The sequence below is a fragment of the Mycetomoellerius zeteki genome, unplaced genomic scaffold (genome assembly GCF_001594055.1).
Source record: "Mycetomoellerius zeteki isolate Tzet28-1 unplaced genomic scaffold, Tzet1.0 scaffold135, whole genome shotgun sequence".
Taxonomy (NCBI): domain Eukaryota; kingdom Metazoa; phylum Arthropoda; class Insecta; order Hymenoptera; family Formicidae; genus Mycetomoellerius; species Mycetomoellerius zeteki.
The window spans coordinates 5,020,218-5,047,818 of record NW_017256287.1 but is presented as its reverse complement, the minus strand read 5'-3'; the positions used below and the strand labels follow the sequence as shown (position 1 = coordinate 5,047,818).

The window sequence follows — 27,601 nt, the reverse complement described above, 5'->3', positions numbered from 1 at the left end:
CTGTCTGGTTGGGAATTGTCCAATTTTTGTCTCTTCGCTGTTTAGTCAAGTGACTAACTGAAGAGTACAATAGGCATAATTATTATTTGCAACGTAATGAATTCAATGTATGATTATTTTACTCGCCCTCCTTCTCCATAGATCACAACTCAGTTATTCAGAGTGTAGTAAGTCAAATTATATTAATATATTTGTTTTCTGGTTTTCTCTGTCTACATCAGGTAGAACGATGAGCAAAGAATATTAGATTAGATTTAATTAATCCGGAACATTAATTGGCGCGATTTTAAAAGTCTCACGATTTCATTTTAATTTAAAAGCAATAATCCTAACGTAAAAATATCAACTATGAAATATCTCTTAAAAAAGATAGATAAAATAATTTTCATATATAAACTCCTCTCTATGTAATTATCGTTATTTTCTTAATGTCTGGTATATTCAATAAATCAATAAAATTATATCATATAAAATTATATCATTTCATTTCGTCCTCTCCGATAGCTAATGGTAAAACCAAGATCGAAACCGCATTCTCACACCGTTCCTGATGATCCAATGTTTTCATCAGCGCGTAATAACCGGTGTACCGCGTTTTTTTCCCAAAATTGAATTACCGGGAAGCCTCTCCTCTCTCTGGAGGAGTCTCCGTTCTCAGCCTCGGGGAGACAAGAATCAGAAATACGGAAGGAGGGGACGAGAGGAGGCATAAGGTGAGGGCAAGGTGGAGATTCTAAAAATGGCGTCGCGGACCGACGGCACACGGTAACTCCAGGGCCAATTTCGAGGGGCCATTTTTCCCCCGAAGGGGAACGTCGACGGCAGCCGAAAATTACCCCGCTCGGACCACCCAGTCGTCCCACGGCAGACCAATCTCCTGGCCATGGGCTAATCGAGTCCAGACAGTCCCCCTTGGTGGGGCTAATTGCGCCTCACCACTTTCGTACCTCCGAGAGGTCGACCTCTCTATTAAGAGACTTTTATCCGGACGCGCTCGCACGCCACGCCGTGCCGCGTCACGTATTAAATTGGAGGGTGTAAGCTCGCCTCTCTAAGAGTCTTTTCTTTAAGGAGGGTTTTTAGGGAGGGGGGAGGGAAGGGTAGCTTGTGTGGGAATGTATGGAACCGTTGGTAGTAAATCGCCGTTGATCAAGTAATCTTGGACGTTCGTGATATTATGCAGGAAACGTCCTGTAAATATCTCCAGTTAGATTGCGATATAAAAAATGTTGCAGCTATTTAATGTTTATTATTGCACTATGTCTCTTTACTTATTTTATAATATGTCTGTCTTGGGATGAACAAACATGTACGATGCATAAAAAAAAATACGTTTTAATAAATTATACCATAAAAACTTTAATTGAAATAAAAAAGATTAAATAAAATATTCTTCGAAAAATAAGTCCATGAGTTTCATAAACTATGTTTCATGCTAAAATTATTTATTGTTTTAAACATAAAATTAAAATAAACATCGAAAAGATAATCATTATTAATATTTAATGCTTATTAATTTAGCTCAATATTAATCGCAGGTATTTTCTTCAATAATACACATTTATAAAAGTAAAAATATATAAAAATATGAGATCTGTTAGTTCTCAAAAGTTTACAATTAAACAACCTGTCACGCCAGCAGACTGGAAAATCTAAAAATAAAATAAAACAAGGGAAGAAATTTTTTCAGTTTATGGCTTCCGCTATCGCCGAGAAACGATGGATGCACGTGATATGGCGCGAGCCTTCGGCAACCTTTATGGTTATGCGAAATTCCTCTTGATGGTGGCCGTAAAACTATTTTACAAAAAATGGCAGTAGTCCTTTTTACTGCCCGTGTGACTGTCGTGTATAAACCTGAATTACAGGTAAAAGCCCGTGTTCTACACGGCGCCTTGATATACGAGGCCTCCTAATTCTCGGTGTTTCCTTAATTTATCCCTATTATCACATCTCCAAGCACGAAGGGACAAAAAATTCCTCGTCGTGCGAGAACGTGTCAAACATCTTTCGAGATTAATCTTTTAGCACTCTTTCTTATTCTAAGTTTGACCAAAGATTTTGAAGTATCCTGTTCAAATAATAGTTACCATTAGAAAAAAGAATGAAAGAAAAGTAAACTAAGTCTATCTAAGAATATCTAACGTCAACAATAAGCTGAAGATTGTTAACGGACTCAAATTCTAAAGACAACAATGAAACTAATGCAAACAGATAAATTTTATATGGCACAGATCTTTACAAACTTTTATTGCTTTTGCAAATTATCTTCTACACATTTAAATTAAAATTGGTATTTGTCAAATATTTTATACATATATTGGAATCATCACATATATTATTATCATATTATTCTTAAATAAAAAAATATATAATATACTATTATATATACTTACCTGTTACTTCAGTAATGTAAAGGAGAACATTCATTTGAAATAAACTTGGGTTGAATAAACTGGAATTTAAAATACAATTTATATATTTGTTTTTTTTCATCCTAAGATAAATCGTCACTGCAAATAAATTGATCAATCTTAATAATAACAAACGAGATTCATCCGTGAGTATAATTTTATCCATATCTAATAGATCAGTCTTATATACACAAACAAGAAAAATAAGCTATGTAACAAGCTTAAAAATTGATAAGGAGTGTTTATCCAAAAATCGAGAGAATGCGTATATCTCATTGGTAGACGCGCAGTAAGTATTGATCGATCGAATCGTAACGTATGGCACAAAGCTTATGTCACGCGAAGGGAAAGCAGTGCCCGATAAAAAAATTTTTTATACATGAATATATATAAATATGTATAAACATACATAAACATATATAAATATTCATAAACATAATAATTATATATGAGATATGTCCATACATGTTTATACATCCTTCTTTAGTTTGTAAAATTATTTTTTAGTGTACTAAAAATAATAATAATAATGAGAAAACATCAAAAATAATTAAAAGGAAACTTTTCGCGTTGTTTGTTTAAGAAAAAATCAAGTTTGGAAAAATGTAAAAGAATTGCTCATATATAGTTGCATGTAAAATTATACATAGTTATGTATGAGCAAATTGTTTTACATTTTTCCAAACTTGATTTTTTCTAAAACAAACAATGCGAAAATTTTAGTTAGTCCCATTAACTATTTTTGATGTTTTCTCAATATTATTATTATTTTTAGTACACTAAGTAATTTTATAAAAGAAAGAAAGATGTATAGACATATTTCATGTATAATTATTTATGATTATGAATATTTATGCGTGTTTATGTATGTTTATACATATTTATACATATTAATGTATAAAAAAATTTTTATCAGGTGTAATTATGGTACGTGTCAAACGAAAGCAAAGTCCCGAGTTCTTTCTTGGATATAATAAAAAAGAAATTTTATTAAGAGTTTTTTTTAATATAAAAAAGGAAGTTTGTACAAAAATTCAATATCATTGAATTATTTCCGATATCACTGAAATCAAATTTATCACTTGGGACTTCGCTCAAAGTCGCAGCGATTTAAGCAGAAAAGCGATTCACCAGGCAATTGCTATATGAATAACGGTGCGATACTTTGACGGATATCTGTTACGTAAATTCATTACGTTATCTTATGTATATCTTAATATATATTACGAGCACTGGAGATACGTGGAAAGCCCGAAACATGATCGCCTTGCGCAGAGAGAAAGCGTAGGCGATGTTAATAACAACTATATGTGGAGCTCGATTCTACATACCAGAAAATCCATCAAGCTTTGTCAGAGCGATGTGTTTTTATTAAAAGATATACAAAATTGCACTAAAAAAACAGATTTCTATTATTATACTTTTCTCAACAATACTTATTGTTAAGATAATTTAAACGCTATTTTGTTATCAAAATGATATTTTATTAAGAAAAACATTTTTATATAATATAACGTAAATTCTTTGTATTATTCTATCATCAGCTCAAAGAAAATAGCAATCTCATATCGCGCATAACAAAAGCCTAGAAGGCGACAAGAATCTAGAACCGGCTCTGATTATAACAATAAAAATCTTTGACCACAATATCTATATCGCCAGCATTGATAATTGCCACGCTTTGTGTCAAATATAAAAATAAATATACGTGTCTGTATTCAAAATGTCCAGTTTTATGATCATCAGCAATTCATAGATATACAGTCAAAGATATATATTCTTTCGTAAAACACGATAAATCGCGCCTAGCTACATTCGCGACTCGCGTCTGACTTGGCTCGCGCATGCACTACTGACGTAGTCCTTATATAATCCCACTTCTCGCGTTTACACGTCACGCACAATAAATCTCTTCAGAAATCTTACATACGTATTTCTCGCTAACCTAGATTTAATCCAGCCCTGTATGATCACGATAAATTGTAAATGACATATCGTCTGAATATTCGTCAGTGAATATTCACGATCAAGTCATATTCTAGAAATTGATATATTACAATTACATTAATGCTATTACGTAATAGGGCGTATATCACGAACGTGTCGAGAGAAAGAGACGATTGGGTCAACGGCAATGATAGAAGTCGAAAAATTTCAATCGCGCTAAACATCGACACTGAACATTCTCAGAACACACTGAATACTAATAAAAAGCTAACGTTAACGTTTTTCAGCAATTACTAAAAAACAAATGAGAGAAAGCTCGATAACCTAATACTCCTCCCATTATATTATAAAAATATTCTTTAACACCGCAGTTCTCTGCAAAACTCTATAGAACTTTTAAAACTCTACGAAATTCTTCAATTATAGTCTTCTATATAGTCCATCGTTATGGCACACGTCAATGGGACTTGCGCAAAAAATATAAATCATTCCTCTCGGCATTGTCTCCTCAACTTCACTCTAATCTTCCACTAACACATGCAGGACAAGCTATCGCATCAACTCGATTCTCGACACTATCATATATCGATACAAGTTTTTCACTTACGTCGACACTAGCGACAAGTGTTGACGGTCTTCTTGACAAGACACGTATTGCACGTGACCTCGCAACACCACCGGAACCTACACTGACAATTGACCTTCTCCTTGACGATTCTGGTGTCGTAGCCTCTACCGCAGCAGAGGAGCTCACAGCCCTCGACCCCAGGACTAGTCGAATTACATTGACGACCTGTCGTCCCTAAGGAGCCAGTTTTCCTATTCGGCTTGCAGAAATCCGGCGAATCTTCGCTGTAAATCAAGTCGAATCTACCGGGCGGCTTGATCGTGGGACCCTCAGTAATGAAACTATGGCCGTCGTTGCTGGGAATGACTTTGGCCGCGCCGTCAAAGGACTCCTTCAGGCGGTTGCCAACTTCCCGAAACGGCGGCATCTTGCGCCAACAAGTACGCACCGTGCAGGAGCCAGACAGCCCGTGGCACTTGCATTCGGTTCTCATGAAGTTGCGTACGGCCTAAAGAGCGAATGTACATAGTACGTCGGGTAGGGATATATATGTACCTATTTTATCTTTCTAACAAAGGCTGACGATTTTTAAATTTTAACAATGGTGTATAAAAATCAAGCCCAAATATATTAAAGACTCAATAATTAAAAAAAGATCGACTGCAATGTTCTCGTTAAGATATAAAGCCTATTAATTATAACATATCCTTAATTTTTTTAAAAATAATGTTTGCTAGAGTCTTGAAGATAAACGCTATCAAGGACAATGAAATTAGAAGATAACTGGTTCGGATAAATGCAAAAAATGCAAAATATTTCGAAGATTATCTTATAAATAATAGAACAGAGATTATCTCATAAATAATAGAAGTTCTTCCGTTGTTGGACAATTGTGTGCTCAAAATTGATTTTAATTATCACGTATATGATGAAAAAATGACAATAAAATCAATTAAATAAAAACGCATGCATATATAAAAAATTAGAAATATAAACGAAGAATAAATATAAAAGTAACTTACCAGACGACCAGCGTCGTTATTATGAAGCTTTACCAACGTTTTAATATCGCTTCTTTTACGATATGGTGCATCCATGAATTCCCGGGATTTTTTAAAGCCAAAGTTTACGTTATCGCCGCATCCTCCCCATTCCCAGTCTCCTTCCGTCGGCAAACTTTTCTTCGCTTCGACCGTACGAGCAAATTTAGCCAGACGATTACCTGCGGAAATCGGTATTTTTTCCTATTTTCAAAATATTAATCGCGAAGAAAATTATATAATCCGGAATTTTTTTAACGTTTAAAATAATTTAAAAAGATTTATAGATATTTATATTTCAATTTTGAAGAACTGAAAGTAATGTTATATACGCTAGTGTTACAATTTGTCTCAAAGTAAATGTAAATGTACCTTTTTATGTTAAAAAGTAATAATAATTCCAGTATTAATGGATTTTTAAAAGCCTATAAATTACTGTAAATTCCGATGAGAAATTAATGGGAAATCGATATGCGGATTAAATCACAAAGAAAGACTAAGAGAGTAAGCTTTTACCCTTCGACGTCATCTTATCGCAGGAGCATTCCACGAGGTCACCCATAGTGCAGGCTCTGGTAACCGCATAAGTAACTCCAGCGGCGGTGATGGCGTTCACGAAACCCGTCTCTCGCGTATCTGCAGGCACATGGAGGGGAATCCGAGATCAATTAATGGACTATTACCGTGGTAGCGTGGTCCGCAACGTAAATCACCGATCGCGAAACAAGAAGAGGCGCGCCCGGTGCGCATATGTGCGCGGTAAGCGAGTGGTAATAAAAAAATCAGCAAGAATCTTCCCGGTCGCAGGGAGCCTCAAACGAAGGAGGATGTCGGAAGATAACGTCGGCAAGGGTTAGGCGAGGAAAGTTGAAGAAGGTCGCGCGCAATCAGATTGCCCGAGAAACAAATCGGATTACGCGTCAGCCGGCGAATAAGACAATTTAGAACTTTCTTACATATGTGCGTGCCGGACTCTTGGAATACATTAATTAATGATATCTCGTTTCAAATAACATCTGCCAAAAATACTTGAATTGATAAAAAAACTTCGTAACAATCTTCTGATAAAATTTATCGCTTCTTTATACAATTTTTATAATATAATATATACTTGAATTTTTATATTATGTACTAATAAAAATATAAATATATATATTTGCAATAATATTTTTATGCAATTGTTATGTATTTATTTAATACATGCAATATGAAACGTATAAATAAGTGATATAATGATGTATAATCTAAATTATTATTTAGCGTATCTATTACTTCCCGATTAGACTTCGGTTTTAGAAACTTTTAGTGATATCTTAATAAATACGTCTTATAAAGGTTGAATAATCTAGGCCACTTAATTTGAAAAGGCAGGTTTGTAATTATGAATGTATTCAATCGCGAACAAGCTACATAGATCGAAAACAGCCAATTCATACAGTTTCTAGATCTTTGTGCATCGTTATCTGAGAGTCAGATGTAGAATGGACTAACGATAGAAGGTATAATTTGACATTAGATACAGTATACATGCAGTAATTATTTATATAGCAATGTGTATAGAGGAAGTCGGTACGTGTCAATTAATCGATATAATGACACACGATTAACACTTCTTTAGTTTTTTCTGGATATGAGAAATTATTATTCGCAACTGCGAACATTTACAACATATTTCAATAGCGTCGTGATTTCACCAGATTTCGAATGATTACGTAAACAATTAAAAAATCACTTAGCTCTGAAGTCAAAATTGTTTGGTTTTATATACACATATATTGGTTAAAAACATACTAATAATATTATACTGGTTAAAAAGTATAATAATTTTAATACATATATATTAAAATTATTAGGTATACTATACCTTTTTAACCAGCGTTTAACCATATTTTGACTAAATTAAACATTGCACGATAAAAAGTGTAATAACCGATCATTTCCCTCGATATATCTTTCTTAAGAAAAAGATTTATTTTAAATTCATTAAAAAATTTGTCTTTACATAAAATTAGCGATTCTAAAACACCCTTTTATATATATATATATATATATATAGAACAAATATACTAAGCTTCTTTCAATCATTTCACCTTGAATTCGTACACAACCCTCATCTAAAGATATCGAATTGCAAATTCTATCTGGTAGTTCCGTGAGATGTGGGTGGTACCGATCGCCAATGAGCCATACGAAAAGATCAGCTCACCAGTATAAAAGGGATATCGTCAATGTTGAAGGCCTTAGAAGCAAACGCCCATCGGTCCCACAATTCGGGCTCACGCTTGTCTGATTGCAATAGGTGTACGACGGAGAATCGCGGAGACTCACGCTTGGGACGTCCGGTGCAATTCCTCGTGATGTGTGTGTGTGTGTATTCGGTTTCACTTGTCATGTCTCCACTCAATCATTAAGCAGACAATGCACACAACGCCGAATTTCACCCCTTTTCAAAACGGAAGATCGCCACCGCCCCAGCTGGCCATTGTCTCTTATATATATAGTCTTTACAAGCATCCGGTTTTTGCAAAACCAGAGACTGCATGTATGCTTTCTCTTTCCGTATTCTCTCTAAATGCATTTTATTTCTTTAATTCTTAGAAAAATAATCTTGTAAACTATTCTAGATATTAATATTTGTCCTACATATTATATTTATGTGTATATGATATATATACATATTTATACATGATATGTATAGTGTATACATATTTATTTATTTAAGAAATTCAAGTATTTGTATAAATTATAGATATTTGATTAATAGTGTATATATTATTTACATATATATGTATAATATATTAATATACATATGTATATTAATTATTATGTGCATATTAGTTATATGTGTTTAAAGATTAATTTATTTTATTTTGATAATTGAACGAGCGAATGTATAAATTGCTCGTTAATTATATTCTGAAACGTAATAATATATTGTATCATTCAGTTTTGTATGATTATACACAATGTCTTCATATAAAACATAACCAATAGAAAATGAAGCCCATAATGGTCGAAGTTGGATCTTTAATTCCATCATTTCTTATTGATTGTGTATTCACATGTATACGATCCAATAAGATTCTTATTATCTTCATATAATTTTATAATATACTGCAAATCATTAATACCTGACGAAATAATTTTTAATTTTTTTTAATTTTTAATTATATATCATACGAGAACATCATATTAACATATACATAATACAAATCCAAGGCAAAATCCAAAAGGGATCCGTCTCCTCGTTAAACTGACAATATCACCTTTCATTTTATTTTATTGCGAAATGCCGATCGAGAAAACCAAGATCGTCTCGTGTTGATCTTCGCGTCGATATGATCTCTGCCGATACCGACACGCCGGAATTAACTCATAACGTGGAATGTCCACCCAATTACGGATTCCAACGAAAAGGGGAAGAACAGAATCGGTAGCTATCGTGAATATCGAGCAGCGAAGCATCGGCATTGCAGAATCGCGGCGCGCGATCGCATCTCCTTTTCAGAAACTTGATGCGCGATCTTCTGTCAATTATCCCAATATAAACAGTGACGTCGATAATATCGGTCGTTGTGCCGCCAGAGAATAACAATATATTGTTATCGTTTTTACTATTTTATTTTTATCTTTTACTTTTTATTATATCTATTTATATTTTATATTATAAAAATTTCTCACGGTGTAATCTGTTAAAATCTCTAGATTTCTAAACCAAATGATACGCTTTATAATCCAATATTGTCATAAAACAATAAAATAAGAAAAGAAGCTCGAACGAAAAAGGAAGAATGAGCATATATGTATCGAGGGTAGAAAGCCGGAGGGAAACCCGGAGATGAGGCACAAGAGGTCCGGGTGGTGGGCCCCACTGTGACGCCAGGGAGGGGTTATACGCGTTAAGCCTGGTTCTCTGTGGTTCCCATGGATTCCAGGCGGGTATCTTCAGCGCGGATCGACAGCGCGGACGGAACAGGAGGACTCAGGCCAAGGAAAGAGAGGAGGCTGCCTGCCATCGCTCGCGTATCTTCTGATGCATCGCCTCACCTTTCAGTGCGTATTTAAACGATACGATAGTTTTATACGAGCGATCTGATATCGGAGCTTCGAGAGCGGGAGAGAGGCCCGGCTAGCTCTCCTCTCTTGGCTCCCGTCGTGGCCGCATTCATCGCTTCTTCGTTCACGAGCGGAGATCGATCGCTCGCTCTATCTCCGACTCCAACCTTCGCTCGAACCGACGCGACGCATCGGCCCTTTAACATGACGGAAGCATCGAACTCTTTCGAGCTCACGTGGCCGGATCGTTTACGAGAGTCCCGTAAACTGCTCTTTTTTTCGCAACCTCCTCCGCTCCTCCGGACTTCAAGGCGCCGTTAAGATCGGTTCTGAATCTGAAGGACTCTCGAAAAAAAATTAGGAAGTTTTCAAAATCATGACTGATAAACGAAATTATTTATTTTTAACATCAGGAAAATTATTTTAATTTATTAAATTACCGCAAGTTAATACTTTAGATCCATATTTCTGAATAACATTTATAAAATTGAAGAGCTAACTGCAACAGTGAGCTAATCCATATTTTATAAAAAAGGAGGAAATAACTAAAGTTAAAGATGGGAACAAAGTAGACTAACCCATAATGAAATAATTCACATTTTTTATAAAATTATAACTGTTGCAGTAAACCTTCAATTATTTTTTCACAAGGGTGTAGAAAAAAGGGATAGAGAGAAAGAAAGAGCTGTTAATTTTAATAATAAATTTACAATTTTTTCATTTTCACGGTCTCAAAAATATGTTTTGTACTGTTACGACTAGTTATCTTTGCCGAACAATCTAATATGTAACTATATTTTATCTTTATATATGTATAATGATTTTACTATTTGGACTAAGGCAGACCTCACGTCAGTCATATTAAACAAAACTTTTTTTGTGGAAGTACAATTTGTTACAATTGTACGGTCAAAGGCGGTTCAATTTCGCATCTTGTAATATTTTCCAATGTCGAATGACAATCCGTCTGAGTATTTTGATGATCGCTTCGGTGCTCGGAGAATGCCGGAGGTGCAGAGGAACGGCACATAATATAAATCACTTCGAATCAATTAAACACGAGGGATCGCGAGCCAATGATCTCGCGATGCCGTGCCGCCAGCTGCACCTGTGGGCCCTTCGTCTCGGGTCGTCCGGACGGTTCAGCCAATTATCAGCATTCCAGGGCATTATCCTCAGTGCGGGACTTACGCCGTGTTTAATTGCAAGTGGTCGTCTTCTTCTTTTTCAACCCCTTTCGTGTCTTCTTCAGCTCCCCCTCGCAATATTCTCTTCTTCTCTCGTCATTCCAGATGAGGAAATAACTCAGCCGACAATAAAATGCAACCGCATAGAGAATCATTTTATTTCCTGAACCCAGAGAATATTTTTCCGTGAGTTTTCGCTATTTTCTTAAAATGTATAATCATTTTAAATTTACTCATACCACGTTGGTTTCGTAAAAAAATAAAGGTAGTAACACGAATAACGTCACAAAGTAATAGTGTTAGTTTTGTTCTTTATTTGCGACGCATAATATCGCGGCAACAATATGTGAACATCGTCTTTCAAATATTAACTTCAACAAGTGCAACGTGAGTAATACTCACTGAGTATCCAGAAAGATCGCTGAGGGTCAAGCATTCGCCCAAGACGTAATGGTCGGCATGCACTTTCCAGTTTTATGAACCTCTCGTAATGCTAATAATGTCGGGCATACTCGAACCTCTTAATGGGGGATCAAGACGGCGTACGGAGATCCCGTTTATGGATAAAAAGAAATTGCACCGCCTGTCTCGTGACACGCGTTGCATCAGCGTTGCCACTCGACGTATGCATAAATATACACGGTGTATCAGCGTTCGGCGTTCTTTCAATATTGCTGCATCAAAGCGAGGAATGTCGCGAATGAACGTTCCACTTACCGCGGGCATATACATGTCGTGCCGTCGAAATGATCGTAATACATTTTCTCGTAAATTATGTAATGTTGGTCGTGGATCACACGATCGCGTAATGTCCTCGTATTGTATTATGCACCGTGTGTTTTTATACTTATACAGGATTTCAATATGTGGCGCAGTAAGTGATAAATCTTGAAAGAACGATAAACTAATAGTAACAATATTTAGATTGATATTATGCTAAGATGAATTATAATTCGATAACGGAACGTATTGCAAGATGTAAAATTGAATTTTATAGGAAGGGAAAGCCACAATAGTGGCGTTGAAACAATGTCGTATTTTGAGAAATACAATAGTTTTGCATGAAATACAAGGAATACAATAGAAAAAAAACAAATAACAGCAAATCTTATTTAAGAAAAAGCTGCAAGATTTTAAAAATAAATCCCTGCTCTATAAAGGTTAAACGATATCTCTCTTTTTTACTTAGTTTTTTCCTCGTATGATTTATGATCAAGCATGGTAATTATCTAAAAAAAATTCTAGAATTCTTAATTATAATTTAAATTACAAATACTTTGCCGACTTTGTAATTTTCCCATTAGAGAATAATTAAATATATTAATTTGCAATTTAACTTAAAAAATAGGATTTTTTAAATGTACCTTTTATAGATCATCTTAAAATTAAAAATCCCATAATAATATAATCTTTATAACGTCGAATTAATATATACACACACTACCAATATCTAATATATATTTATAGAATATGCAAAAGTGTGCGAAAATAATTGCATATATAGCTAAGTACGTGCATTTTTGCATAGGGTTAACAAATCCCTCGTAAATCTCGCGGTGATTAATCGGTCGGATTATGCAAGCAATTTGCGGCGATGCGTCGGACCGCCATTGTAGGAATTACGTCGCCGTTGTACTCGATCGACGCACGTAGATGCTATCGATCGTTCTCAATGCTACAACTGGGTGATTTGTTTAGCAGCGAGACAATCTATCGGGCCGATTCATGCACCGATTCATGCGCAGTAGATCGTACTTACAAAGTATTGATCTTCGTTTAAGTATATGTCCTCGCCTTTCTTACTTACAATACTACAATTTGTCCTTAACACATTTATCGTAATTTTTCACTCTTATTATGATGTTTCGAAATAAATTAATTTAAAAAATATCTTGAAAACATAAGTTGATAAAGTTATAAAGGATTTTTTTTTAATACTTGCAGAATTTACAACTAACAGAAATAATATATCTTGCACTACTATGTTTACTTATTTTATTTGATTATCTAATATTTAATATATATCTAAACATTAGAGAGTCGCTAATCAAAATAAAGAAAAAATATGGCGTGTTCTTTTAACATGTTCACGTAGAATACTCTTATTTATGATCTCTTTCTTTATAAAATAGCTTGCCATATTTCCTACATGTGTGCATCATTTTCGTACCGCGTAATATCGTAAAAGTACGATGTACCAGAGGGCAATGCAGAAGAAGAAAAAGAAAAGGACGGAGGAAGGAAAGGAAATAACATTAGACGCGCAGGATGTAGGCGAACACGGGAAAGGAAAAGACAGACGACGTTAAAGCAAGACGAAGCAGGTTAAAGCGAAAAGAGCAGCGCGAACGACGATAAATCTCGACGGGCATCCGTAAATAAAGTTGAGAATATTCAATGAGAGAAGAAGATAGCGCGCGTAGGACTGCAAGGCGAGTGCATTTGCAGCGGGGTGGAGGACCGGAGGATGGAGAAGCGCGCACGAGATCGGCTCGCTCGCGCGAGTACCAGATCTTCGCTGGCCCGCTCTTCGACTCTCCGAGATCGTACCAGGGGAGAAAATCTTTCCAATAAATACCGCGAGGAACGGACGCATGAATGCCGGTAAAAATCGCCGAATGACCAATTGCAGCGGGAGCTCCTCAGGCGCGTTCACCTTTTCCCCGAGATTCCAGCGGATTTTTGAGAACTGCCGCACCATATCACCGCTGGATTCTCTGCTCTTGCAGGAATTTCTCTCGCTCCTTCTCTTTCCTGCACCCACCGTTCTCGTCAAGCATTCTAAGTTCCATTCGCTGTGGTGCACCAAGCACGCCTCATCGTCGCACGAGATATTGCGGTAATTACGAGATATCAAGAGTAAATCGAGAAAAACGACTGGATCATATTATTATTTCATCTATCATCTCCCTTAGCGCATAACAAGAATAGAACTATTCGAATTGTAAGCTTTTTACACACATTTTTCATCGATCATACGTAAAGTTTGATTGCCCTTTGCATATTGATATTTGCAAATTTTATTTCAATTAATCAAACTATTTTCTTTATTTTTTTTTCTTTTAAAGAACAGTTAAAGCTGCCTATTAATTAAATTACAATCAAGTTTTGCGTATCAAGGATATTCGACAAAATATGAAAGTTTGCATATCGTATGTCAGACGTGATTTATGAATATAACGCGAGAGAATTGTGCGGAGAGGAACATTTTCGTCGTCTCGTCGGTAAAACTCGCGAAGGAATGCACCGAAGTTTGACAAAAACCCATAAGATACGACGAGAGGAAGGCAATATAAAGACGACAACAGCACTGGTGAGTCCTCTTTCCTCGGTTCTACCCGTTCTCCTTTCGACGCCGTAGAATCGACGAAGCATTCAAATGTCAGACCGACGAAGTCTAACGGAGTAACAGATCTGTCCTGGTCCCGCGGCGTACTTTTTTTCGTCGGTTCTCTTCTGTCCTGCTACCTCCGTCTTCTACACCCTCCCGCGCATCCGGAACGAAGTTAAACGTACGGTAGTCGAGATACAATAAACGTACGGGACACTAAACTGTTTGCTGTTGTCAATCCTTTGTGGATACGACACCGGCTCGGGCGTTCTCGCGATGCAGTGAGCCCATTGCTCTTTCAAGTACAGTTCTTATAAAGAGTAATCGCACAGAAAATTCATTCTTGCTTCTACATCCATTAATACATAGTTACAAAGTAAAAAATTCGCGAATAAATGCAACTCATACAATTATATCGCTATTTCCATAAATGTCAATTAAATTAATTTCCCCTTCCCCCCCCCCCATCATTTACATCGATTATAAAAATTAATTTCAATCAATAGAGATAAATTGTACGGTGAAATATATGTTAATTGATGGGACTTTTTTTATGCGCTCGCAGTCGCGCCTCGTGTATTTTATTCTGTTTATAGTTTCTCCGGGAGTGCACACGGTTCACATGCGGTTAACATCGAAGCTAATAGTGTTAATAATATGACGTAGGCTTTCGTCCTCTCACTAAGGAACGAAGGAAAGAAGTCGAGACTTCTTCTGTCTTTTTGTATTTATTTCTCTCGGAATACCGCGATATGATGCCTGTCAAGACTGGTCGCATGAAGTATCTTTTTAGTCATGGATAATTTCCTTCCTACCGGTTTCTACGACCGTTGAAAGCGAGAAAAATCAGGCTTTTCCTTCGTACGACACGCTTCCATGATCGACGCTCATGGTTGTGCCATTGTTCCTCTTGTCACGAGAGTACCACTGCTACTGTGCTTTATGAATGATTCATGTGGACCAACTCGCTGCGGGCCAGCATCCGGTGTGCTAATAATATTTCGTGCACATCTTTGGCAATATTGTATGAAAGCCAGAGGCAAGAAAAACCCCCCCATGGCGACATATTCCTGAGAAGTAGCACCGCGGGTGATGGTTACTGTGAGCAAAGTGCTCTCAACGGCTTGTAGTCACGTCAATTGCTTTTACTTCACTGACCTTGCTTAGAATTAGAAAAGCAAGGTCAGTGTACTGCCCTAACGTGACTACAGCTCGTCCTTAAAACGGACGTCTACATATTTCGTCTATAAATTTTGGTTTAACCATTATAAGACATTTCTATACGTTCAAATAGAATCAAAACACGTGTGAAATATTGGATATTTGACAGATGATATTTATAACTATTTAAAAATTAATAATATTTTGGATAAATTAATATATCTCGATATTTCGTGTTCATTATTAGTATTTCAATATTAATTAAAAATAAGAAATTATTTTTATATTCCGCGTTCGTTAAAGTTTAAATAAATTTCATCATTTGTGTATATATAATATATTTCTTGACTTTATACTATATTAATACTTATACTATAATAATTATTACTGTAATACAAAAAACAATCATTAAAGCTGCTATATAAGATTTTTTCATAATAAAATTTATCCAACAATTTTTCTCAATTTTCGAAAATAAATTTTATCAATTTATTGTTAAACGTTCAACCTTTTATTAGTAATGACCGACAAATATCGACATCATGAACGAGTATAGATTCACAAGATACGAAACAAACTCGCGAAACGAACGACGCAAAGGACAAATATCTTTTAAAGGCCTTTTAGTAGGTGTTTGACACGTACACGTGACGTTATTTAATTTCCGTACGTGCGAGATGGGAAACAGGAGAGGCGCGAAAACGGGCTGGGAATCCTATATGGAGCGCATTAGTTAGCGCCGCATTCGCGAGGCGACGAAAACACTTAGCGTTATGCCGCTAAATCCGTTTCAGTCCTTCTGATTATCGCTGCTTCGCGTGAATTTCAACGCACGGTCTTAACCCGTTTAAGGGACAAGCCACGAATCGTTAAAATGCTCAACAATATTCGCGCAGAAATATTAATTTCGATCAATCAATGGGAAGCATAATCAAACGATGCATAAAATATTAGAAAAATGACTAAATAAATTGAATAAAAATTATTATTTATAATGTTAAAGAAGCATCTATTTCGTGGAATTTGGTACTGAATTCCTCAAATTTGATATTTCACGCCCTCCGCGTTTCCTCGTGCTTCACACATTTCTGTGTTCTATAAAGAGTCATCCGAAGATCGTAAAATAGGATGAGCCGAAGATTTTACGAGCGATATTAGCGGGATCGCCGGCGCCCTCACTGCTGAATAATTAGTCCCCGATTTAGTAGAGGTTCCACTAAACTTGCTGCCCCTCTATCCTATTAGGGATAACCTCAGCCAACCCTGTTGAGAACGATTCGAAAAGCGACTGCCAGACCACCGTCGTGGAGGAACTGCGGTAACACTTTTTATTACGCGTAAACTGTCCTTTTTATTTTCATCAAAAGTGTTAACGGATCAAGAAATCTTTTCATTTTTTCTTACTCTTTTCTTCGTTTTCTCAATAATTTATGCATATATTTTAATAATTTACAGCGCTCGAGAGAAGCTATAATTATTATAGGTTAAGATTATTATGCATAAATAACAATAATTGTATGTAAGTATTGCATTCCAACGACAAAAATAAATAATGCGTAAAATCATTTTTCAGAAAAATGGTTTTCACTACGACATTGAAAAACACATCTGTTCTGGGAAGTTTCAATTTGCAGAAACAAATGATTTTACGACCTCTCTCACGGAAGGAAAGCATCGCGAACGGACAAAGACACGAACTCGGGTTTATTAATGTTCCAAGGTGAGCATCCTCGTTAGAGAGTTGGGAAACCGCAAAGAAAAGAAACGTCTCTCTCTAAAGTAATCCCAAGATGGCAAAGCATATGATCAATCGCGATAAGACAAAGTCGCCATGAGAGCGATCAATCTAATTGTAACGATGAATCAACGTGATGTAGCTAATTGCAACACCTCTATCTTCGAATCTGCGACTTATAATGACTGCGAGAAAGTTCTTTCGAGAAAGCCATAATGCGGCCCGTTAACCTCGGGCTTCTTCTCAATGAAAGAATAAAATCATTACGTTGTGATTCTGGCTATCCCTCTTCTCCTTCCACTCTCCGTTCAGAGAGAAAAGAAGAGAAGAAAGAGAGAGGACAATTTGTTGATTTGAGGAGGCGACCACTTAGACGACCGTTTTCTTCGTCACTCCGTGAATTCTATGGAATCTCGGGATGAATGAAGAAAACCACTCTCTTAATTTAGTCGAAACCCATCGATTCGACGATCGTACCTGCCGGAGGGGAACCGGGAATCTCTGCGCGGGGCAGCACAATAAATTCCTACCTCCTCCGCTTTCCTTTACTCCAGAGGTAGCTCTTTCTACGGGTTTTTGACGCCCGTGTTCGTCTTATCGCGACACGCGGCACCCCTCAATTAAGAGGTGCTGCTCGTCCACGAATGTTATACCAGGCTCCGGGGGCCCCCGGGGTCCCCGGGACCACACAGCGGGAGCTACCTGCTGGGCCTAAACTATCGGCCGAATCGCGCCCATAAAAATTAAACGTCGCCAGATAAATAAACGTCAATCGGGAATTAAGATAGGCGCCGCCGGTAGCATGGATCCTCATACGCTTTTTCCCTCCCCCTAACCCACCCGTTAGGAATTTTTCCCCAGAGACACATCCGAGAATGGACGATAGATAAGCAATCCTCTGATGTATCATCAGTCGAATTTTCGGCTTGGAAAAAAACCTACAAGCATCTGTCTCTGCGAGTGTATCATTACTAGACATGATCGAATGATCATACTTGATCTGAAATACGTGACATAATCGGGCAATTTCATCTGTTTTAAGACAAGGTTCTTCAAATGAAATAATTCTTTATAAGTACACACCAATTCAAGTAGGTAAACTGTGCGCCGATTATTTGTCGATCTTGAAACACAGTCCTAAACCGAAGCTGGAATATTAATATTTACAATAATATTAAACTGCTTGTCAATTTAATATTATTGCAAATAAACATCTTAGAAAACTGTATAATAATTTGATGCTAATAAGCATCTTAAAAACTATAAATAATTTATTGCGAAAAATATTACTTCAACCGAGTTCTTTATTTATAGTTCTATATTTAGGATTTTTATTTTAGTTCTATATTTACTTTTGTAGATAAGGACTTGTAAAATGAATAAAAAATATTTCTATAGTACTATGTTACTACTTTTATAATGTTCATTTTATTTAAAAAATGCTAACTATTTATAATTAGATACTATATCTTATTGGTTATTATTTGTTTAATTGTTTAATTCAAATAAAAGGTGAGAATCAGCTGAAAGTTTCTACTATAAGAGCTTTCACTACATTGTTTTTGTTACTTTTTAATAAAGAAACAAAGTATTTATTTCTTATATAACTTATCTATTCTAAACTTCCGAAGGGAAAAGAATAGCTCAAACAGGAGGATTCGGTAGCCAAACTCCACATGTTCCTTAAAATCTTTTTGGACAAAACGGGTGGCCTAGAAAGTCGTATATTTCTTCCGCCTAGATTCCTAACCGCGATCTGTCTTCAGCTTGTAACAGATAATAGTCACATGTATCAATAGACCCTATTTACGATGTCGCAAAAGCTGGATTTCTAAGAAATAGTATGTGTTACGTTAAAGATTAAGAGCGACAGATTAATAACAATTTATTCTTTTTTTTATAGTAGACATAATCTCCACATGCAATTTGTAGATTTGTTTAAAGTATGACATTGATTGGTACATATATATTTCAGTTAAGAAGAATTAACAATTACAAGTTTCCAATTTTTTTATCTAAGAGATAAGAATATAGTCCTTTAAAACAAATCCGACAAATTTTGACTTTTAAATCAAATAATCAAATTAAGAAATAACGATAAAAAGTAGATAATTATAATACTCTAATAATGATAATTTGAATAACAATTAAACTATTAAATGCAATAACTATTAAATGTAACATTATTCCGTAACAATAATAATTCAATAAGAGCACAATATAATACGGAAGTATATAGAAATACATAGAGTCGCTACAAAGCAGCCCAATAAAAACGGTATAACGGTTACATGGGACTTCCTAAGGTAAGCTGTCCGCGAACGGAGTCACAGATAAATGATGACGGCGAGAATTGTCACCCGGAACGACCGGTTAAACACATTGCCACCCCTGTCATCGATCCACACCGTCCAATAATGCATTTTGTAGACGAGATTTATGTACCTGCTGTCCAACCTTTTCCCGACAGAGGCCTACCATTTTTTGAATGTAACTTCTGACTCTACGAATGCTTTGCAACACAAAGCGATATTTATTTGATAAACTGATTTGTCGCCTACCTTTTTTATTTCTATTTTAATATTATTATTATTATTAGTTTCATAACTTTTATGTATTTATATATCTCGAAGCTAAAAGACATAAAAAGAACTGCATAGTTCTATCTGATAAGCGAGCGTCATGAAATAATAATTCAACAAATACGAAGACGCATAGATATACTATACATGGAATAAAAACTCGTTATACAGGACGTCCTGAATTTAAATGATTAAACTTCGGGAGTGTGTAGAGGATCTTTTTTCTTTAGTTTATCGATTCCCGAAGTTTGGCTATTTAAATGGGACACCCTGCAGAAACAGCAATTACAAATTCTTTACAATCCAATATAACGAAGTTTACAATTACTTGATGAAATGTATAATCGGACTTTGTTAACTTACAATATCATCATTATGGAGTAAGAAGATCGTAAGTGACAAATAGAGTGCAAATTAATTTGTCGCAGTGGTATTGTGTTTAACCATATTTGTAGTGACACTCTTAAGAATTAAAATACAAAAATTAAGTCATATTTGTTACATTAAAGAAAAAAGTCAAGTATTCATTCCAGAAGTTCATGGATATAATGCTCATAAAAAATAATTATAATTAAATTTTTATTCAATTTAGAAACAGCTATTTCTCAAATTAAATATAATACAAATGTATGCATCTCAAGAAATAAAACTGAGTGAAAAAAAAACAATCACGAAGAAAAAAGTCGTCCTAAAATTCTGTGTTATAGAAAGTAGGACTGAATGACGAATGATCGTCTTTGCTTTGTATTTAATATGGCAGTCAATTATCGTGGTATTATGTAATATTCTGTATGACAAATTTGTCATATTACATATTATTTACACATATCTTTATGTGATAGTAAATGACTATATCTAAATACTGTAGGATATTTGAATTTCCGAAATATTAAAAAATAAATGAAAGTACCGAGCGGTGTCTATTCGCTTAATTAAACTATCGTTTTATTTATTCGGGCCGACGAGCTGTCTCGTTAATAATATACTATCTCCCGCATCTCTCACGAGTGAATGCCGATCGTCAGGCATCCCCGACGGTGTCGTGCTTAATACGATCATCGATCGTTAGGCGTGGATTCCACGCGCGTCCGCATTTAGCGTCTTACCTGAGAGACGATTCGGTATCAAATCACGATCGATAGGATTGACGGCGATCTTTAGGTCGCAAGAGAGCAAGTAAAGAAAAGAAAAGGGCAAAAATGGGAGACAAATTCGAAAGACTAGCCGCGGTTCGTCGTAGCAGAAAGGCTTTAATTAAAGGAACATATTGCCACTAATATCCGACGGACAGTGTCAATCTGTCAGACTACCATAAGACACCGATCTGATCGGGCGTTGGAGACCAGCACAGACTATTGAACACGTCTTCAATTTGGTTGTCGTGACCAATCACCCGAAATTAATATATCGGATGGCTAACTGAGTAAGTGAATCACGCGGACAGTTTCGTCTTTCATCGGATTCAAATTTACCGCTCACATAGAAAGAAGGTCCATATTCGATTATGTGTGAAAATTGAACGATCGACTGTTAACGTGATCATGATCAAGATGGAATTCGTTCATGCTCGTTTACCAAACTGTCGTTTCCCTACTGTCCGAAACGAAATAAACGCATCTATTGTGCAGGATTAATGAAAACGATATTCTTCGATGGAAGTAGACATATTATAATTATTATATTATATAATATTAATTATAATGAAAATAAAATATGAAAATTGGCAGAATTTTGCTGATGTTTATGCGCTAAATTTATAAAAAATATTTAAAATAAATGCTTTCAAAATTAAACATTTTTTAAGTACTTTTTTTCTATATATGATAACATATATATACTATTCTATAATATACATATAATAATGACATACTGCACTACTCTTCTATGAAAAGCGCTCCAATGAATTTTTATCGAAGCAAAAAAAGCTTTAAAAAATAATAAGAAATACAAAATATAGAATTTTTTGTAATGCTTTGAAAATGAAAAAAACTGTATATAAACTTATTAATAACTCTATATCATATAACTGAAAATGAAGAAATCTAACATCTTCACGAAGAACTCGAAGATATTTTTTCTTTTATCATATTAATTATTTTTATTTAAAAATATTCTATTAAAAATTATTGTTATTAAAAATAATTGTATTGTATAAAATTTTGGAATTTCACATAAAATATATTATAAAACGCTGTATTGAGGTCACACACGAATAACTTTCAACAAGGTAAACTTCTTTTTTTATTTCAGTAATTATGTCAGTTTTTTTGCGCAAATTGCTGACAAAAAAAGGAAGTTATAGAGAATTAATTTTTTAACGAAACATAAACGATCTATAATAATATAGTTCGTAGAACTTCGATTTCTCAACATTCCGACGAGTTAAGTATCCTTGTTGGCAATAACGTGGCATTATCATTATTACCATATTACTACACGCTACTATTTGCTGTGACACCTTGCAGTTTGACTTCATAGTTGTATGCGGTCGAAGTGGTCCCAACATTAAAGAGAGTAGTTATTATCTTTTTTCTAGCCACCAAAACACTATATATATATCTAGAATCTCTCATTAAGGTTAATTTAAAAATAATTATTTGTCCATAACATATCCTAACTCGAAAAAGGCATACTTGAATAGTAAGTTACAAAAAAAAATTCCATAACCTGTCCAAGTCATACATACAATAAAATAAAATTGCACCATAAAATATTTGAATAAAAACTATGTTATGTAAAGAATAGATAAAAAATCGAATAAAAAAATCGACACCTCCCATTTCTTTAAAAATTAATTCTAACTTAAACTGCATTCTTTTTATATATTCTTTTCATCCCAATAAACTTTGTGTAAATATAATTTAGAGGCATGTAAGCGTATATAAAACACATATAAGAAAAGAAGTTTAATAATTTGACATAATTTTTCATTGAATAATAATCAATTGCCTTAAATGAAAACATAAAAATACCAAGGCCATTGTTGTACATCGTGTTTTACGATCGTTAATACACTCGTATCGGTATAGAGTGGTCAACATCATGCTCCACACGTGGAGGGACTCCTTAAAGGCCCCGCACGTAGAAAGGTCCTTAAAGGTCCTAAAGGGGTAGCCCATTCTGAAGGTGTGCCGATCGGGCACCGGCATTTAATCGTAACGAATCGCCCTCAGGCCCCGTAGGGGAGTGTGTAATCGACATCCGGTTCGCCTAATGTCGAACGAGTAGCGCCCTGTAATCTGCCGCTAGCGTGTGCATTGTCGTGCGCGGGTTCCCTTCTCGCTCCTGAAAGGGGCATCATAGGATCGGAGATCCCTTTCTCGACGAGAGAGCAAGACTGGGGCCCGGAATAGCGTTTGCTCGACCTTGTGACCATGATTTGCAAATAATGCGACCGGATTTACGAATTTACGGGATCAAGTATCTGATGTGCACAAAGATCTCGAGTATTTAAATGCCTTTCGTTAATTATAAAATGTAAAAAATTACTTATTTCGTAATTTAAATCCATTTGAACATGGAAAAAAGTCATTAAAGATATGGTCCAGTATGTTGAAATAGTCCATTATACATTAGATATATCAAATAATAAACTAATATGCAATAAAGAGTAATACAAATTATTCAACCTCTCGATCTCTAATTATTTTTAAAATTAATTATTACCGATTTATATATGTCTCGATGAAAAGCTTACCGCGGAGCAGAATCTTCTTGAGAGACCTCCTGACGGTCGTACAGTTCCACCTTCGATTTCGAAATTGGTATTGACATTCCCTAGTACCTACTTGAACACCCTTCGCTATTTCTTTCAACAAAGATGGCTCCTTACGACAAATGTCAGCTAGCTTTCCCTTCAGACGTCTTGTTTTCTTACAGACCAGCATCGGATCCATCACCAGCTGACTTCCTACAGTCCTGTAAAATAAAAAATTAAAATAAATATAGTGATTAAATATATCATATTACATATTAAATATATTCAATATAACTTTGTTATACCTACTCTCTAAAAATTTTAGAATGAAATATCACTCTGAAGAATGAAATCTCGCCCTTAAAGATTGAAAATTAAGCCATTCTTTTTCAAGATTGACTGAATTTTTTTCGCTCTTTAGAGTAAAATTTTACTCCAAAGGATTTAGAGAGTAAAAATGATCAATAAAAGAGAGAATATTGTTATAAATGCATATGTATATCTCTTGCATCGCTCAAATTTAATAATTTTTCAGCGATAAGATTAGATAAATACTGATATAAATAAAAAATTTATATTATGCATGTAAGTACTATTCTTGAATGATAAAAAATAGCAGCACTCTAAACGCTTCTGTGTTTAATTAACTTATCTGCACTCAATACTCAAGATAACGATATAATCGTGTGAACCGCGAGGAACTCGGAGCAACGTCGTTCCCTCAAGACACGACACGCGCTAGAGAGGAAAGCGGTCAGAATAATTTACGGAAGCTACAAATCCCGCGGCCGAGTTGCTGGTTATTTAGCTACGCAATATCTTTCCGCGCGCAATGTGGAAAAAGGAACGCTCTCGCGTGAGATTAAGCGGCAGCTCTCCTTTCCCGTGATGCTTATCCATTCCTTCTAAAACCCGTAGAATCTCGGTTCTATAAGTACGAGTGCTGTGTCTCGACGCAGCCCTGATCCTCGCGATTAATCGCTCGTGTTTGGATCAGAATTTATTTCTCCTTAAGCACACCGTCGTGCCTCATAAATCAGTCGGAGCTTCGCTATTTACAGAGAATTTGGATTTACCCCATTAACATCGTCTGAACACGGAAGATTTGTCATTCTCAACGAATTCTTTAATACTACTAATTTTTCGTGTTTGCTACGCGAATAACCAGATCGCACTATGCAACGAATTATATAATAGAGCAATAAATTAACAAGGAAAAAGCGCTTAAGTTCTGTATACGTTTCATTCGATTATGGCTACTAAAGTAGCGGTGTCAGCTTGATACACGTAATTTACTAACGACGAGTGAATTATAGTAATTGTATTGATGCCGTGCAATTGCGGTCGACACAACGTGAGATTATTATGCCAATGAAAGTTACTGTTTCTCTTCTCTTTTCCTCTTCTCCTGTATACATCAAGTGTATACTAAACATCTCTGACATTTAGTGGTAACGCATAAAACTTCGTTACAAAAAAATCAATAATTGAATGATTGTACGAAATGACGAAAAGGTGACAAAGAATAAGTCAAGATCATCATGGTATCTCGTGAAGCTGCGGTGGAACTTTGTGAGAGACAAGAAAAGAGATTTGCGATACCGCGCCATGAGAGAATAACGACGAGAAAAAATCGTCGAAGAAGATGAAGAAGATGAGAAAAAAGGAAAAGTATATCACGAATAGTAGGTATGACAATCGAATCTGAACACGCTCACATCATTACGATAATTAAAGCTCTGGCGTATTAAACTCGTGGCGACGTAATCCTACAAATGAAAAAGAAAGACATGCAGCAAGAAGAAACAAATGTTATGGAAGTACAGGAAGATCCTATAGAAACGGAAAGAACGAACGAGTATGCCGAGAGGGTGTAAAGAGGGAGGAGAGAGAAAGAACAGAGAGGAGACAGCTTGATGATTGCGCCGGGGGTAGAAAAAAAAGAAGAATAAAGCGAAATGGATTCTGAGTGAACTACGAGCGGTGGGAACTACGAAGTTGAGAAAGACGACTCGGAGGCAGAAAGGTACCAGAAGAAGAACGAAGGGGAAAAGGACGAAGTGGAAGAAGCGCGGATCCGCGAAGGGCACGAAGATGGAAAGGTAAAAAGAGAAACGGTAGGGGCCCAGGAAGGGTTAGGGAGGGAAGAGGGAGAAATGGAGAAGAAGAAGAAGAAAGAGGACAGTCCGGGCGACCTTCGTTACGAAACGTTAATTAAGATCATTAGTTCTGCGTCGGTAGGATGCCAGGGCGCGTACACGACGGCCTCTCGGGAATGCAACGACCTTAATGGCAATAATTCCGTTAAGGACGGTTGCTCGCGCGCCCATGTACATCGCCACGGCGTCCGTTCCCGATGTGCCTCCTTTCCCTCCTTGCCCTTCTCCCTTTTCGTTCTGCACGAATAGGAATAAGAAGCCAAAGGTAGTACGACATGGAGAGTCGTGCACGAGAGTGACATCGTCATTTGGGCGAGGAGGATTCCACCTCGAGTGGCGACTATAACCGAGAATGACGACGACAAGAACGGAGATGATACGCGAGATGATACGCGGACGGGAATTCACGAGAAATCCCTCGATCGAGAGATCGTGGAATGATTTCGCGCGTGAGTGAAACAGAGAGATAGAAAGAGATATGAACAGGGTAGAGAAAGAAAAGAGAAAAAAGGAGAGCAGCATCGCTCTCGTTGGAGCAAAATATGGCGCATGTAATGTCTCGCGGGACGATCAGGTCCACTGACAGAGTACAAGCCGCAGGAACTTCGATTCGTCGATATTCCTGTTAAGGCCCTTGGTCCCGATAGAGTCTGACGGACGACAAGCGCCGAAGCTTCTTCAATCTGTTACGAGGGTTCTCCGAAGAAAACGGTATCCTGCCTTCGTAACGAAAACGCGATTCGTATAAAACATATTGCGTTATGGGATCAAGCAGGATGTTCTCAACAAGGGGTATTTCTCGATTTATCAAATATTATTATTAATATATTCTGTATCTTTATTAAAATATTTTGCATTTTCCTTCCCTCGAATACTTTCCCCTAATTTTTTTGTCATACAATCCCAAATATATTTTTCGGGTTAACTATCGATTAAAAGTAGAAGGATTGGAAGACGCGACTTTAACACATATTTCCTAGTTCTCTTAGATCACGACCAGCTGTCAGAAGCTGCGAAATCTTCCTGGAATTAAAGCATGTACTATTTCTCGACCGGGCATCAATCTACGCGAGAATGCAACGAAACCACTAGGCACAAGATAATAGATGAGCGTCATAGATATAGCTATATTCCGAGAAGTTGCAGTATGCGAAACTACATGAGAAGTTACATTGTATTAAGTGTGGGTTATTGTCGTGGTTCAAATGTCTTACATTGTGTAAATTTTATGAGAGAGAGGAAATGAATATGCCTGTCGGAAAGATAGTAAACATTCATGCGTAACTTTACTCGTATACACGAGTATTCAAATAAATCGTCAGACTATCGTGTCTTATGTAAATCTCGAAAATTGTGGTTTATGTATTTTATTTCTAGTAGTAATATACCTTATAGATTTTATATCGTAAATATAAGTTAAATCTCTGACTTTTAATGATATAATATTTATATAAAACATCCAATATTTTATTACGCAGCCATAAACTATATTACCGTGAATTTTTTATAGCGCTATTACGATACTAATTATAAGATTTCTGTCGCAATATATGGTTTAAAGAATTTAATAATAGTATTCGCTGAATTGATTCAAAACACACTATAAGTTAAATTAACATCCAATGCATTTCGCTAATTCGTCATGATTTATTTTATTCTCATTGCGCCTATAATTCGTATTGGTAGTTTTCGTCGGAAAAACGTCACATGTACAAATATAAAGG

At 35.9% G+C, this 27,601-nt stretch overlaps 1 protein-coding gene across 1 annotated transcript in view; it reads right to left on the bottom strand.

Moving 5' to 3' along the window:
* Positions 1-3,989: 3,989 nt before the first annotated feature.
* Positions 3,990-27,601, bottom strand: part of LOC108731555 (protein Wnt-6) — a 37,271-nt gene continuing 13,659 nt past the window's right edge. Inside the window, exons 2-5 of the mRNA XM_018461920.1 lie at positions 23,719-23,939; positions 6,486-6,605; positions 5,952-6,151; positions 3,990-5,437 (exon numbers count right to left, since the gene is read on the bottom strand). Coding sequence (XP_018317422.1) covers positions 4,976-5,437; positions 5,952-6,151; positions 6,486-6,605; positions 23,719-23,939 — 1,003 coding nt within the window. The 3' untranslated portion in view covers positions 3,990-4,975. The remainder of the gene's footprint in view (positions 5,438-5,951; positions 6,152-6,485; positions 6,606-23,718; positions 23,940-27,601) is intronic.